This window comes from Pantherophis guttatus, chromosome 1 (assembly GCF_059756535.1).
Source record: "Pantherophis guttatus breed Tessera chromosome 1, ASM5975653v1, whole genome shotgun sequence".
Lineage (NCBI taxonomy): Eukaryota > Metazoa > Chordata > Lepidosauria > Squamata > Colubridae > Pantherophis > Pantherophis guttatus.
In genome coordinates, this window is record NC_142063.1 from 3,626,632 (window position 1) to 3,641,716 (window position 15,085).

Here is a 15,085-nt window from a genome sequence, read left to right on the forward strand (position 1 = left end):
GGTTCTGGTTATAAGTTGAGTTGCTTCTAGGTGTTGGCAGATCTTTTTTTTTTTTTCAGAAACATCAAAGATAATATCCCAAAGGTGCCAAAAGACAACCATGACTTGGATGTCTGAGAATCTCCATAGACATTCAAATGTAATGATTAACCAGGATGTATAAGAAAGCAAGAAGTGTGTTGAGATTCTCAGTCGTGCAGGTCATGGATGTCCCAATTGAGGACATTGAGTGTCAGTCTCACCCTAGTCTCACTAGTCTCAGGCCAGTGGCACTTCTCACCTACAGATAGATCCTGAACATCTCGGATGTCAGCATGCAAAGGAAGACATCTGACATTGAGCTACAGCATTTCTAAAACAAAGAATCATTGAGGACTGAACTGAACACAAATGGTCCATGGAAATCACTTTTGCCTGCTCTAATGGCATCCTGGATTTCAAGCAGTTCTTCCCAATCCTGATGTTTCATGGATTGGCTCTCTTTTAATTCAAATTGTTGTTTGTATTTATCATTTTATTGTTTCTATGCGGTTAAGAATTGCATTATAGATGAGATGGATGACATATGCTGAGGATTTTGTCCAGTATCTGCACGATAAAATCACTCAGATTCGGGAAGGCTTGGTCTCTGACTGGGTAGGTACAGACAGGATGATGGGTGCCGGTCTTGAGACTGCCATTTGGGAGGAGTTCGACCCTGTTGCTTCCGAGGACGTGGACAGGATACTGGGGTGGCTGAACATGACCACATGTTTATTGGACCCGTGTCCCTCCTGGTTGGTGCTGGCCTCCCGGGAGGTTACGCGAGGCTGGCTCCAGGGGATTATCAACGCTTCCTTGAGTGAGGGTGTCTTGCCATCCGCCTTGAAAGAGGCGGTGGTGAGGCCCCTCCTCAAGAAGCCTGCTCTGCATCCAGCTGTTTTGGCTAACTATCGTCCGATCTCCAACCTTCCCTTCTTGGCGAAGGTTGTTGAGAGTGTGGTGGCGTGACAACTTCCTGGGTACCTGGATGAAGCTGTCTATCTGGATCCGCTCCAGTCCGGCTTCAGGCCTGGGCACAGCACAGAAACGGCATTGGTCGCATTGGTGGATGATCTCAGCGAGGCAGAACATCAGTCAAAACAAAAGCACATTCCAGCCATATCTCTGTCAAGGCTCTCTCCGCAGTTACCCAGAGTGGCCAGAGGGGAGTGATCTCTACAACCCGCAAAATTGCTTCATTGGAGAATGCGACTGATGACACACCTTGTTATCAGTCAGAGGGGGGAAACAGAGTCAGAGCCAGAACATAAATTACAAGGGGTCAGAGTTGGCTTCACTTGGAATATGCCGACATGAAGCTCCCTAATAAATAACTGGATTTCTTTTGAAGTTTGGCTTGAGGCTCATGAGGGCACCGGTCAGAACCCTGACAAGTAGTAGTAGTAGTAGCAGTAGTAGCAGCAGTAGTAGTATAGTAGTAGTAGTATAGTAGCATATAGCAATTATGTACTAGTGATAGCATTGAGATAATAGTAATATATTATCAATAGTGATAGAAATATGAGACAATATACATAGAAAGAACTCACAGGCTGAATCTTTAACTTTTCAGTTTAAAAGAGAACTCATAAGAAGATCCACTGATTTTCTATCCTTTGTTCTGGATAGGGTCACAGTACCTAAGATGGAACTGGTGTGCAGTTTGGCTGACTTCATTAAAAAATAAAGACTGGAAAAGGTGCGTCTGGATGTCCAATCTGGGATCCTGGGGGAAAATGTAGTTGACATTGGTAGAAGATATAAATATTTTCTTTATTCAATGATCAATTCTAACAGCCTGTGATGGGAACTGTTAACAGCATCTGACATTAAGTGGTAACAATTTCAGCTCGGTTGCTCAAGGTAATGCAAATTATTGCAAACAATGAAAAGTTATGCAATACTACAAGCACAATAATTAAAAGCTGAGCTTTTCATGATAAAAGGGAGGGAGGTATAAAGCTAAACAGACTTCCTTCTGGTTAAAGTATTTGTATGTTTGAATAAAACTGAAAGGCTTCTTGCAGACCCTTCTAACTAGGGCAGATAGTTAAGTCAAGACTCTAACTATGAGTTGGAATCAGCAAAATGAGTCAGCAAATAGAATAAAATAGCCATAATGTTATTTTAGCTAGCATGTGCTTGTTGTGTCTGGACGTAGTTGGAGTGGAAACCTCTATATTAACCTGTACAGAAGTGACTATGTGTTTTCTTGCTTTTCTACTTAATCTTCCTCATGAGGTGACTTCTATTGTTCAGTTCTGGCCTCAGCACTATAACGTAGCATTTGGGGAGAAAGATACAACTCAGCAGACCAGCTGCAGAGGCCAAGATGGAGAAGATCTCCACGGCCACCATGGACTTCCCTTTGGTGCTCAGATAGCTGGGGAGAAAGGAGACCCAGACACTGCAAAAGACCAGCATGCTGAAAGTAATGAACTTGGCTTCATTAAAACTGTCTGGTAGTTTCCTGGCCAGAAAAGCCACTATGAAGCTGATGAGACTCAGGAAACCCATGTAGCTCAGAACAGCATAAAACATGGCGGTTGAACCTTCATTGCATTCCAGCACAATTTCTCCCTTCACAGAATGAAAGTCCAAATTAGTAAATGGGGGGGAGATTGCCAGCCAGGAGGCACAAAGAGCTGTTTGCACGAGGGGACAGGCCAGGACTAACACCAGCTGCTTCCCCAAGAGTTTTCTTGCCCTGTTTCCTGGCTTAGTAGCCATGAAGGCCAGAACTACAGTCAGAGTTTTTGCCAAGACGGATGAAATGGCAGTGGAGAAGACGATGCCGAAAGTGGTTTGTCGGAGGAGACAGGTGAGGTTCCTTGGCTGCCCGATGAAGAGGAAGGAGCAGAGGAAGCAGAGCAGGAGGGAGACCAGGAGGATGTAGGTGAGGTTGCGGTTGTTGGCCTTGACGATGGGTGTGTTGCAGTGTTTGATGAAGGCTGCCAACATGAGGATTGTGGTCAAAGAGAAGAAAAGAGCTAGGGAAACTAAAATGGAGCCGAGTGTATCCTCATAGGAGAGAAAGTTCATGGTCTTGGGAATGCACAGGACGTGGTTCTTGTTTGGCTGTTGGTCTTCTGGGCAGGGGGTGCACTGAGCCGCATCTGGAAGAACAGGCATCAGCTGATATTAGATAGAGAACCAGGGATTATCCTTGAGGGGAACTGTTTTCCCAATGAAAAAACTGAAATGCCCCATGCTCCCCATCTCTTTATTTCTGCTGCACACAACACAGAAGGATCCAGTGGAATCAGCAGCTAAAAACTTCTCAGGAGTAATTATATAATGAATTAATTGATTTGTTTTATTTCATTATTACATTTTGAAATTCCCATCTCCCACACTGAGGGACTCGAGGCATTCGACAATGAAGTTACTTCTTGGTAAGCTAGAAAAAGGTGGGATAGATAGCATCACCATCAGATGGATTCATAACTGACTTACAAACCATACTCAACGAGTAGTCCTTAATAGGTCTATGTCTACATGAAGGGAAGTAAGCAGTGGGGTACCACAAGGTTTTGTCCTAGGCCCAGTACTCTTCAATATCTTCATAAATGACTTTAAGCTGGCAGGAATAGCCAACACCCTAGAAGATAGGCTCAAGATCCAGATGGATCTTGACAGAATTGAATCCTGGGCCCTACCTAACAAAATGAAATTCAATGTAGAGAAAAATAAAGTCTTACACTTAGGCAAGAAAAACCAAAAGTACACATATAGACTGGGTGAAACCAGGCTTAATAGCAGTAACCATGAGAGGGATCTTGGAGTCTTAGTGGACAACCAATTAAATATGAGGCGGCAGCCAAAAAGGCCAATGCAATCCTAAATTGAATTAAGAGAGGGATACAATCAAGATCAAGTGAGGTACTAATATCACTCTATAAAGCCTTAGTAAGACCACACCTAGAATACAGCATCCAGCTTTGGTCAACACACTATAAAAAAGTTGTTGGGACTCTAGAAAGAGTGCAGAGAAGAGCAACCAAGATAATTAGGGGACTGGAGGCTAAAACATATGAAGAATGGTTACAGGAACTAGTTGAGGAAAGAGAAGGCCCAGGGGAGACATGATAGCAGTGTTCCAATATTTGAGGGGCTGCCACAGAGAGGAGGAGGTCAACCGATTTTCCAAAGCATCTGAAGACCAGCAAGGAATAATAGATGGAAACTAAACAAGGAGAGATCAACCTGAAAATAAGGAGAAATTTTCTGACAGTGAGAACAATCAACCAATGGAACAGAAGTTGCCTTTGGAAGTTGTGGGAGCTTCATCACTGGAAGCTTTCAAGAAGAGACTGGACTGCCATCTTTCAGGAATGGTATAGGGTCTCCTGCTTGGGTGGGCTTTGGACTAGATGATTTACAAGGTCCCTTCCAACTCTGTAAATCTGTTATTCTGACTCTGGTCAGTGTTTAATAAAATATTAAAATACACATAGAAAACTGCTGCTAACAACTTAAAAGATCCATTCAACATACCACTCTTAAAAGTTCTGAATGACTTTCATGTTGATTTGTTCAACTGATTTGCCACCTCATATTCTCTCTCACTCTCTACATGGGGTTCCCCTTGAAGAGCACTCGGAGGCTCCAACTAGTCCAGAATGCGGGTGCAGGGGTGATTATGGGGGCAACATGTAACACCTCTCCTGCACGAACTGCACTGGCTCACAGTGGTCTTCCGGGGGCGATTCAAGGTGTTGGTTACCACCTTTAAAGCGCTCCATGGCTTAGGACCAGGATATATACGAGATCGCCTTTTGCCGCTGATAGCTTCCCACCGGCCAATACGCTCCCACAGAGAGGGGCTCCTCAGGGTGCCGTCGGCCAAACAATGTTGATTGGCGACACCCAGGGGGAGAGCGTTCTCTGTGGGGGCACCAGCCCTCTGGAATGAGCTGCCCCTAGAGGTTTGTATGATCCCTGACCTGCATACCTTCCGCCATGCCCTGAAGACCCTTTTATCCCAACAAGCCGGGCTCGCCTAATAGGAATTCTTAATTGGGGTGTTTGTTAGTTTTTAATTTCGTGGGCCAAATTTTATATATCTGTTTTTAAATTGTTCTTAATTTTTGTGGTTTATATGTGTTTTAAATATGGCTGTACACTGCCCTGAGTCCTTTGAGAGAAGGGCGGTATAGAACTTTAATAAAATCTAAAAATCTAAATCTAAATCACTCCTCCCCAGGCAGCCACACCAGACCTCCTCATTCCTGCTTGAGGGCCTCCTCAAGCAACTTGCCTGTTTGATTAGAAATGGTCCCTTCTGGGCAAGAAACACATCCATAGCAACAAGTGGGCTTCTCCTCTGCAACTTTCCTGGCTTGTCCTGTAAGGCAGCTCTTCACACATCGGGAGAAAGGCTTCGTCTGAAAGGAGAGTGAGATTAGCTTTGAGACGGAGAGCTTAGAAATGTTCAGATTGGCTTTGGGGTCTACATAAATGCAGCCCTCCTCTTCCTTCCCCTGAATAGAATTTGCATCACAACAACCTGGTCCTTCCTCTCAGCCTTCCTGAACCCTGGAAACAATATCTACTCCCCACCTGATTGGCCCACACAATGGCGTCAGGGTTGATGCTGAAACCTTCAGCTGAAGGAGCCTCCGGATTGGCCCATCCGACTTTCTCTCGAAGGATCGTCATATTTGCAAAGACGACCCAGTTGAGGATATCAAATCCTGCGTATTTCATCCCAGTTTCTGAAAAGGAGACTTCGTCCCCAGCGGTGTTATTGAAAAGGACCTTTCTCAAGAAGACATGCATCTGGAATGGCAAAACAAGCAACAGACAACCAAAAAGTCCATGACTTTATATAAAGAGATTTTAAATTGCAATATGCATAATAAATGTTTTTCTGTATCCCAGAAAGGAAAGAAAGATAAAAGCCAGCCATTGTTAAAGTTGATGAACTCAGCAATTCCCCAAAAGATTTTTACATGCAATCTCTTCATTTCTTTTATGTAGTAATTACTTTTTATCCAGTCTTTATTACTTTACAAGTAACTCAGTGTGGTGAACATAGATAATATTTCTTATTGTTTCTTCCTATTTCCCACCACCACCACAGCATTGTGAGTTTATTACGCACTGCTGCAGACACACAATTGCAAGTGTGCTGTTGGCTGATGGAGAGAATCACCTTTGATGAATAAATGGGCAAACATTAAAAAACTAAAATTAATTTTCCCCATAAATGGAAGTTTGAAGGGAGAGAAGAATATCTTGCTGAAAGGAGATTTAATTAACTTTGTAAAATATGATATCTGGTTATATCAAAGTTACAACTAAGCTATAGATTGAGGGAAAGTTCTATTTCTGGAGCTGCTGGATATTCAGCTTCAAGGACTGAAACTACAAATTATTCCCAAAGGAAAACAAGGTGTTTGGAAATATAAATGGGTCAAACTCTGGTTCCAAATGACTTCTCTGCAAAATGTTTTTGGTTAAGCTGTTAATGAATAACTTCATGAATGAAGTAATGAATGAGATGCACTGATATTGCATGTTCTTCCAGTTCTTGCAAGAGGCATTGATGTCCTTCATTATTTTTCTTGCCCCTAACCCAAACCCCTGACCTTTGTCTTTTCTTTTTGCTATATATTTTTTATTTTGAACATTTCATCTTCCATTAAACAGTATGTCTTCTGGGTGCAAATATCTCTGTGCAATGGCAAACAAAATTCACAATCTTCATTACATTGATATTAGAATAGAATAACAGAGTTGGAAGGGATCTTGGGGGTCTTCTAGTCCAACCCCCTGCCCAGGCAGGAAACCCTACACCACTTCAGACAAATGGTTATCCAACATCTTCTTAAAAATTTCCAGTTTTGGAGCACTCACAACTTCTGCAGGCAAGTTGTTCCACTGATTAATTGTTCTAACTATCAGGAAATTTCTCCTTAGCTCTAAATTGCTTCTCTCCTTGATTAGTTTCCACCCATTGCTTCTTGTCCTACCCTCAGATGCTTTGGAGAATAGCTTGACTCCCTCTTCTTTGGGGCAGCCCCTGAGATATTGGAAGACTGCTATCATGTCTCCCCTAGTCCTTCTTTTCATTAAACTAGACATACCCAGTTCCTGCAACCGTTCTTCATATGTTTTAGCCTCCAGTTCCCTAATCCTCTTTGTTGCTCTTCTCTGCATTCTTTCTAGAGTCTCCATATCTTTTTTACATCATGGGGACCAAAACTGAATGCAGGATTCCAAGTGTGGCCTTACCAAGGCATTATAAAGTGGTATTAACACTTGATTCTATCCCTCTGTTGATGCAGCCCAGAACTGTGTTGGCTTTTTTGGCAGCTGCTGCACACAGCTGGCTCATATCTAAATAGTTGTCCACTAGGACTCCAAGATCCCTCTCACAGTTACTACTATTGAGCAAGGTACCACATATACGGTACCTGTGCATTTTGTTTTTCTTCCCTAAATGTAGAACCTTGCTTTTTTCACTGTTGAATTTCATTTTGTTAGATAGCACCCAATGTTCAAGTCTGTCAAGATCCTTCTGTATCTTGAGTCTATCTGGAGTGTTGGCTATTCCTGCCAGCTTGGTGTCACCTACAAATTTGATGAGTTCTCTAATCTCTAGTTCTCTGATATTGATTCTCTAATCTTACACTAATAATAATAAGCATAATAAACCTATTCATTTCTCCCTCTTAAAATATCTTCCAGTAAGAATATAATAGTAATATTAAACACAAGAGTCTTATCAAAAATATTAGTAAAAGTCATCATATTGTTTACATCTTTGTCTTTACATATTTTCTATATTTCACTCATTTCTATTTATTTCTAGTTTCTGTTTTTGTTCTCCAGCCATCCATAAAATAGTTCCCACGTCATACAGTATTCAGTTTGCTCTTTCTCCTGTATAGCTAAGGTTAACCTATTCATTTCTGCACATTCCAACATTTTCCTAATAACATTCTCGTCAGTCGGGATCTCTTCACTCTTGCCGTTTTGTGCAAATACAATTCTAGCCGCAGTTAATACATGTATGCATTCCCTTTACTATAGGTTTTGGGCCTAATCCTGACCCTTGTCTTGATCACCAATCTTACAATCAAAGTACAGTCTCCTCTTTATTTATTTGTTCATTTATTTACCTTGACTATTTCAGTTCAGATGCTTTCTTAACAAATCCAGTCTTGTCTTTGAAGTTTAAGCATGTACTTACAAACCAGCAGAGAAGATCTGAACAGTTACCTGCCAGGACTTCATAGAGAGGTGAAGGTGTGGCTTCTTTCTGCCCCTCTTCAATGCCAGTTGTGATTCCAACATATACGCAGCATGTAATGCGTGTGCCACAGAATAGACAGCATTGTAGACACTGTAGCTGAAACCGGTCATCTTTCCATCAAAGACGGAGGCCGGGAGGGTGTCCAGTTTCTCCTCCCCTGTGCAAACCCTTCGGCCATCAGGTGAGGCCAGACCTGCCTTCAAAACCTGACAGTCAAATACAACTTCCCACCATTCAGGGAGAAAGACGTCTCCGTGGGGTTCATGTGGATTCAGAGCCCAGAGATAATCTTTGAATCCTGGCACCGGTTTTGTGTGGACCGTGAAAGACAAAGCACCATGGAAAGATTTTAGTTTCCCCCACTCATAGTGATAGCCAATAGCTGAAAATTCCCATTGGGTGGTCAGGATCCAGACCTTCCCAAAAGCAGTGTGCTTCGCTTCTTCATAAAAGTAGAGAGATAATATAAGGCTCTGCAGAGTATTTGAATCCCCTGCGACAATCACAACCTGAGCATCATTGCTCAAAATTGTCCAAAGCAGATCTATTTGTTCGTTGTTCAATTCATTGAATATTGAGATTCGGGGCAAGATCTGTTTTACAAATTGTATGCAAATGTCATTCAGGGCGAGTGTTGCATCAAAAATCCAGATGAAATGGTCACTGCTCTCTGACTTCTGAACAACAATCCCAATCCAGTTCCACTGGAAATAGAGAAGGAGCTGGACAATGGCTGCATTCTGTAGGTCATACTGGGGATCGATCTGGTAGAAGGTGGGGAACTGAGTCTTATCCCCCAGAACAGGGTCAGAGAAGCGGTATCCTAGCTGAAGGGAGGGTGGAGATGGAAGAAAAAGGAAGGGGTTAAGCAAGGAAAATGGAACCTGTATTTTTTGTTACTAACCTCAGATTATTTAGACTAGCAGGGTATCCTATTCTGGACCTTCTTCCCCACAACTTTGCACCTTCATGAGATGTTTTCTTCTGGTCACAGAAATGACTCTGGGAGTTGTTGGCAATAACCATACAAGGGCAGAGTTTACAGCATTTACCTTTTCAACATGTTGCGTGTCCAAGTACCTGAGAAATCTTGAAATTGCCAAATATGGTTGCCATCTGGTATGAGGTTCTGGAGTTGAGACCCCCAAGGACAGAGAGAAGGTTGTCCTGTGTGTCACACTTATAGTTAGGAAACACTTTTCCCCTGCTGGAGAGCAGAGACAGGCTGACATCTTGGACCATGCTTGCATACTGGTTCTCTTCATAGATGCGGAAGCCCAGAGTGATGTTAGGGAGGAGATATGGGTCTCTGTTGACCTCCTGAATGGCAAATGCCAAAGCCAGAATGTGTTGGTAGTTCTTGGGAACAGGTCTTTGTCGCAAGTGTTAGAGGACAAGAATTAGACAGGAGCAGGAGGGAGATGTACTGTTTATTTGGTTAAGAAAGCATTACCAGGATTCTAGGAGTTAATCATAGAACAGATCAATACAAATTGGTTGATTTGTTTTACTGCTGTCGGAATACAGGGTTACTGTCAATCAGTAAGATATTTTTTTTATTATTGTCAACAGTGTATGACAAAGCTTCCTTTCCCTTTCTCCACAGCAAATTTAAGTAAATTGATCCATAAATTATCATTTACATCATGAGCCCAGTTCAAGTCAGTATTGACTTTTCCAAAATGAACTTTTCAGTCCAGTTAAGGAAATGTGGCTGAGCCATGATGGCACAGTGGTTAGAGTGCAGTACTGCAGGCTACTTCTGCTGACTGCCAGATGCCTGCAATTTGGCAGTTTGAATTTCACCAGGCTCAAGGTTGACTCATCCTTCCATCCTTCCGAGGTGGGTAAAATGAGGACCCAGATTGTTGGAGACAATATGCTGTAAACCACTTAGAGAAGGCTGTGAAGCACTGTGAAGCAGTATGTAAGTCTAAATGCTATTGCTATTGCTATCTTGACAAAACTACACATTTTATTATCTCCAGTCATGTCATCTTCTGTCCTACGTTCTCAAGCACTTTTTCCCAATCTGGCACCCTATCATGTTCTCAGAGTCCTTTTGAATTAGGTGGCTTTATAAATCAAATGAATGTCTGACCAGGTTGACTTTTGCTGCTAGAAATGATTAATTAATTAATTAATTAATTGTCAAGCATATATAAGATTACAGATAAAAGTATATACATGATTATGAATACATGAAATGGATGTATAAACATGAAATGGATACAAATAAAAAGGGACATTATGACAGGGACGGTAGGCACGCTGGTGCGCTTATGCAAGCCCCTTACAGACCTCTTAGGAATGGGGTGAGGTCAACTGTAGATAGTCTAAGGTTAAAGTTTTGGTAATTTGGGGAAGAAACCACAGAATCAGGTAGTGCATTCCAAGCATTGACCACACTGTTGCTGAAGTTGTACTTCCTGCAATCGAGTTTGTATCTATTGTGTGAATTAAGTTTGTATCTTTTGTGTGCTCGTGTATTATTGTGGTTGAAGCTGAAGTAGTCATTGACAGGTAGGACATTGTAGCAGATAATTTTATGTACTATCCTTAAGTCAGACCGAAGGGGGCAAAGTTCAAAATTGTCTAAGCCCAAAATTTCAAGCCTGGGGGTATAAGGTATTCTGTTGTGAGCAGAGGAGTGGGGGACTCTTCTCGTGAAATATCTCTGGTCTCTCTCAATTGTATTAATGTCTGATATGAAGATGTATTCCCCCCCCCCATGTAGAAAAAGCCCTTTCAATTAGTCAGAATGTGGAACTCTTTCTGTTGGGGATTCTCCAAAGAAGCTTGCTCCACTGACCAGAAGTGCCCAGGATTAACAGGTGATTGGTGGGAAGCCAGGCTTGATGGGATAAAAGGCAGACCTTCACTACATAGAATGCAATGCAAGCATGAAGGGTGGCATTACAAATCATCAGAATAATGAGACAGGAAGATGAATTCGATGCAGAAATAAGACAGAAGGACCTAATATTATTTCTCCCCAAGTTCAGTCCATATTGGTTTCTTTGCAATGTGCACCTTACCTACAGAAACATGGAGAAAAGGTTGACTCCCTTGTGTGACAAGTTATTCTTTATCACTGAAGAGTCAGAGGGCTTGAAAAGGGGACTAGAGGCAGATTGATTCATCAAAGAGAATCAATGTCTTCTAACTAGGAAGGTCCTACGTCAACGGAGGCTGAATGGGATTTAAGTATGTCCTATGTTCAAAACTACCCTTTTCACATTGCCCCAAGACAATCAAGAAACACTTACAAAGAATAGGTATCCCAATCAGCAGGAGGCTCACGTGGGAGCTGTAGAACTTTAGTAAGGGAGAGAGGTAGGTTTCCACCGATAATGAGATCTCCGGGTCTATAATAGTCTTTTTGTTCTTGGAAAGTTCTCTTCCAGAAGCAGTTTGGCCTCAGGTCCATCTGGACAGTTGCAGGTAAGAGCCATAGCCATACTAAAAGCCAACTCATTGGACACAGAAAGAGACTACAGGAAGTCAAAGGAGGGTCTTGCAGGAACTGTGATGCTCTGGTGACTTCAGAGGGTTCAAGTGGAGTTTTCAATCTTCACATAAGCATTCTAAGCTCCAACTGTAAAAGGACCCAGATATAATATTCGGAGCTTGTAGATAAACATGTTTTCACCATGTAACCTGTTTAGGGTTAAGGTGGATTAATTTGTGGAAATCCACTGAGATGAAGTAATGATTACTAGTGTTTGATGAATCTCAGGAGAGGGAAATGCCTATTATCCCCATAACACTGGAGTAATTTTGTCATTTTGACAGGAGGAAAATCTATTTCTAAAACCACAATTGTGGTTTTTGTGGTCTTGGTCTATCAATTGTGGTCTTGGTCTATCAATTGGGCAACTGACTGAGGTAAATGTTGTTCCAGATGCTTTCTCAGATGGAGCCAAGAGCCAGAAGAGAAAGGTGAAGAAGGCCCTCAAGGAACAAACAGAAGAGGCAAAGAAAAACTAAAGACAGACTGGAAAGAAAAAGCAGAAAATAAAAATAAAATAAAAGGCAGATTGAGTTCCATAGAAAAAGGAGGGTAGCTCCTTGGAGAGTGACAATGATAAACTATAATTAAGACAGCAGAAACATAGAAGTCAACAATGAATAAATTTATTGAGATATATAATATAAAGATGTGAATATATAGTGAAATTGCACTTAAAAAGTAGATAGGGTAAATTAAGGGATTATAGGAAATACTGTTTTCTATTTAAATAGTTTTAATATAAACTATATGATTTTTAGTGCAGATTTAATTTGTGCACTACTTGAAGATATTCACAATTTACAATTTCATTCTCTCTTTTTTTTAATTAGCAACCTTTCCTTTTGTAAAATAAAAGTCTTGCCCTCCTGCTCCCTAGGCACCCAACACAATCCAGCACATTTTAGACACTGTGATTAAAGTGGGAAACTTTCCTGCTGTAAATTGGTGGGTTACGGGTTTTTTAAAAAATATCATGGATGTATTATATGATGGATTTATTATATGATGGATTTTAACAAAATTTGTTTTCAGCTGCCCAGAGTCACAGCTGTGTGTGAGTTGAATGACTAGATATAAATTTGTTTAATTAATAAATATCCACACCTTTGATATCAATGTATATTACTCAGATGATCATTGGGACCTTATGAGGAACAACTGTCCAAAATCCCCCAATCCAAGTAAAATTTCCCAATCCCAGGACAAATCAGAGATTCTTGTGTTTCATTATGTTTTCTCTACAATTCAGATGGGGTCTCAGTAGGATAATATAGCATTTGGGGAAAAAGATACAAACCAAGAGACCAGCCCCAGAGGCCAAGATGGAGAAGATCTCCACAGCCACCATGGACTTCCCTTTGGTGCTCAGGTAGGTGGGGAGGAAGGAGATCCAAACACTGCAAAAGACCAGCATGCTGAAAGTAATGAACTTGGCTTCATTAAAGCTGTCAGGCAATTTCCTAGCCAAAAAGGCCACTGTGAAACTGACAAGGGCCAGGAAACCCAGATAGGCGAGGACAGCATAAAACATTAAAGCTGAGCCTTCATTACATTCCAAGATGGTCTCCCTAGTCAAGGCATGGAAATCCAAGTTGGGAAACGGGGGAGAGGTTACCAGCCAGGTGGCACAAAGAACTGCTTGGACCAGGGGACAGGCTATGACAATGGAGTTAGTAAGTGATTTTCCTAAGAGTTTCCTTGCCTTGTTCCCTGGCTTGGTGGCCATGAAGGCCAGAACCACCATGACAGTTTTTCCCAAGACAGAGGAAACTGCAAGGGCAAAGAGAATGGCAAAGGCAGTTTGTCGGAAGAGACAGGTGAGCTTCCCAGGTTGACCAATGAACAAGAAGGAGCAGAGGAAGCAGAGCAGGAGGGAGACCAGGAGGATGTAGGTGAGATCTCGGTTGTTGGCCTTGACGATTGGTGTGTCACAATGTTTAAGGAAAATTGCCAGCACTGCCAATGTGATCATGGAGAGAAAAAGAGTGAGAGAAACTAAAGTGTATCTCAGGGTCTCTTGATAGGAAAGGAAGTGGAGCTTCTTGGCAATGCAGTGGTCCTTCTCCTTGTTGGGATATTGGTCTTCTGGGCAGGGATCACAACTTGCAGAATCTGAAATCAAGAGTACTTTGCATATCATGGAATATCAAAGAAGAAATCATTCTTCAATATTGAATATTCTGGGAATAGGCTAGTCTGAGACAAGGATGTTTCCACTTTTTGTGATCAAATTCTCTACTTTGTATTTTGTATATATATAGTCTGAATGAGCCGTTGCAAAACACAGTTCTTATCTATCTCTATCTATCTATCTATCTATCTATCTATCTATCTATCTATCTATCTATCTATCTAATCTTCGCAGGGAAGGGTAGGCAGACTGAGTTAGATGGATCTCCCTCTTCTTCCTGAAAAGTTTGATATCTGGTTTTCCTGGACGTAGTTAGATGTAAGAGTAGGACTAGAAAGCCCAGTGGATAACTTATGAATTGTGCTCTGAAACTGCCCTGCATTAAATTGCTGAGGAGCAGGAAAGGGGGCTTGGTGGGGGGAGGAGGGGAGGCCAGTTTAGATCCAGGAATAGAGAGGTTCTCCTAAAAATCATGACTATGTTGAAGAACGTCAATCTACAAAAAATGACAACAAAATTGATATTTCTTTCTACTGAATGGTTTCCTTGACCCAGGAAGATCTACATTGAAAGTTTCTTCTACCTGTCTGGTTAGAAATGGTCCCTTCTGGACAATGGTCACATTGGTAGCAGCAAACCTGCTCACCCTCTGGAACTCTTTTCCTCTCTCCTGCCTGGCACCTCTTCATGCCACACCTGGCAAAGGGCACCTTCTAAAAGAAGAAAGAGAAATGCATGAGATGTCTTCAGCAATGAATGTGCTTCACTTATTCTTTTCTATATTTCTCTTTCCATCATTAGAATATCTTCAAAAGCAATGGTTAACTCTAGTGTAGCACAAATCAGGAAAAGCTGCTGGGGGGATTAAGGCTTGCGCTATTCTAAACCACCAATGGATTCTGGGGCTTGGAACTGGGGCTTGGCATGCAAAAGAAAGGTCATGAATTGAGCTATAGCTTTCCTGAAGCAAACAGCGATGGAGATCAAACTGAATGGGAATGGTTGATGGAAACCTCTCTTGGCTGCTCTAACTGCATCCTCGATTTCAGGCAGAATTTCTTCCTGATCTTAATTCTTTTTGATCTGTCACAAATCAGATCTCAAATACGTTGCATTCAAAACAGCTTTTTCATCAAAAGGTTGCCAAATTTTTGCT

At 41.8% G+C, this 15,085-nt stretch overlaps 1 protein-coding gene across 1 annotated transcript; it reads right to left on the reverse strand.

The window, feature by feature from the left end:
* Positions 1 to 5,246: 5,246 nt before the first annotated feature.
* LOC148116266 (vomeronasal type-2 receptor 26-like) lies at positions 5,247 to 10,331 on the reverse strand. Its single transcript, XM_087883558.1, has 5 exons — positions 10,294 to 10,331; positions 9,365 to 9,656; positions 8,251 to 9,111; positions 5,584 to 5,802; positions 5,247 to 5,408 (listed from the first exon to the last, which is right to left on the reverse strand). Exons 1-5 carry the CDS (start codon positions 10,329 to 10,331, stop codon positions 5,247 to 5,249), a joined length of 1,572 nt encoding a protein of 523 aa, XP_087739684.1.
* Positions 10,332 to 15,085: the final 4,754 nt, after the last annotated feature.

Bases quoted from the DNA above. Each gene is read 5' to 3' on its own strand.
- LOC148116266 (XM_087883558.1), bottom strand. From the start codon at position 10,331: ATGATAGGGTGCCAGATTGGGAAAAAGTGCTTGAGAAC. The intron at 5,803-8,250 runs GTAACTGTTCAG...TTGCCATTCCAG, and splicing joins TCTCTATGAAGTCCTGGCAG to ATGCATGTCTTCTTGAGAAA. The intron at 5,409-5,583 runs GTGGGGAGTAGA...CTCTCCTTTCAG, and splicing joins CCATTGTGTGGGCCAATCAG to ACGAAGCCTTTCTCCCGATG.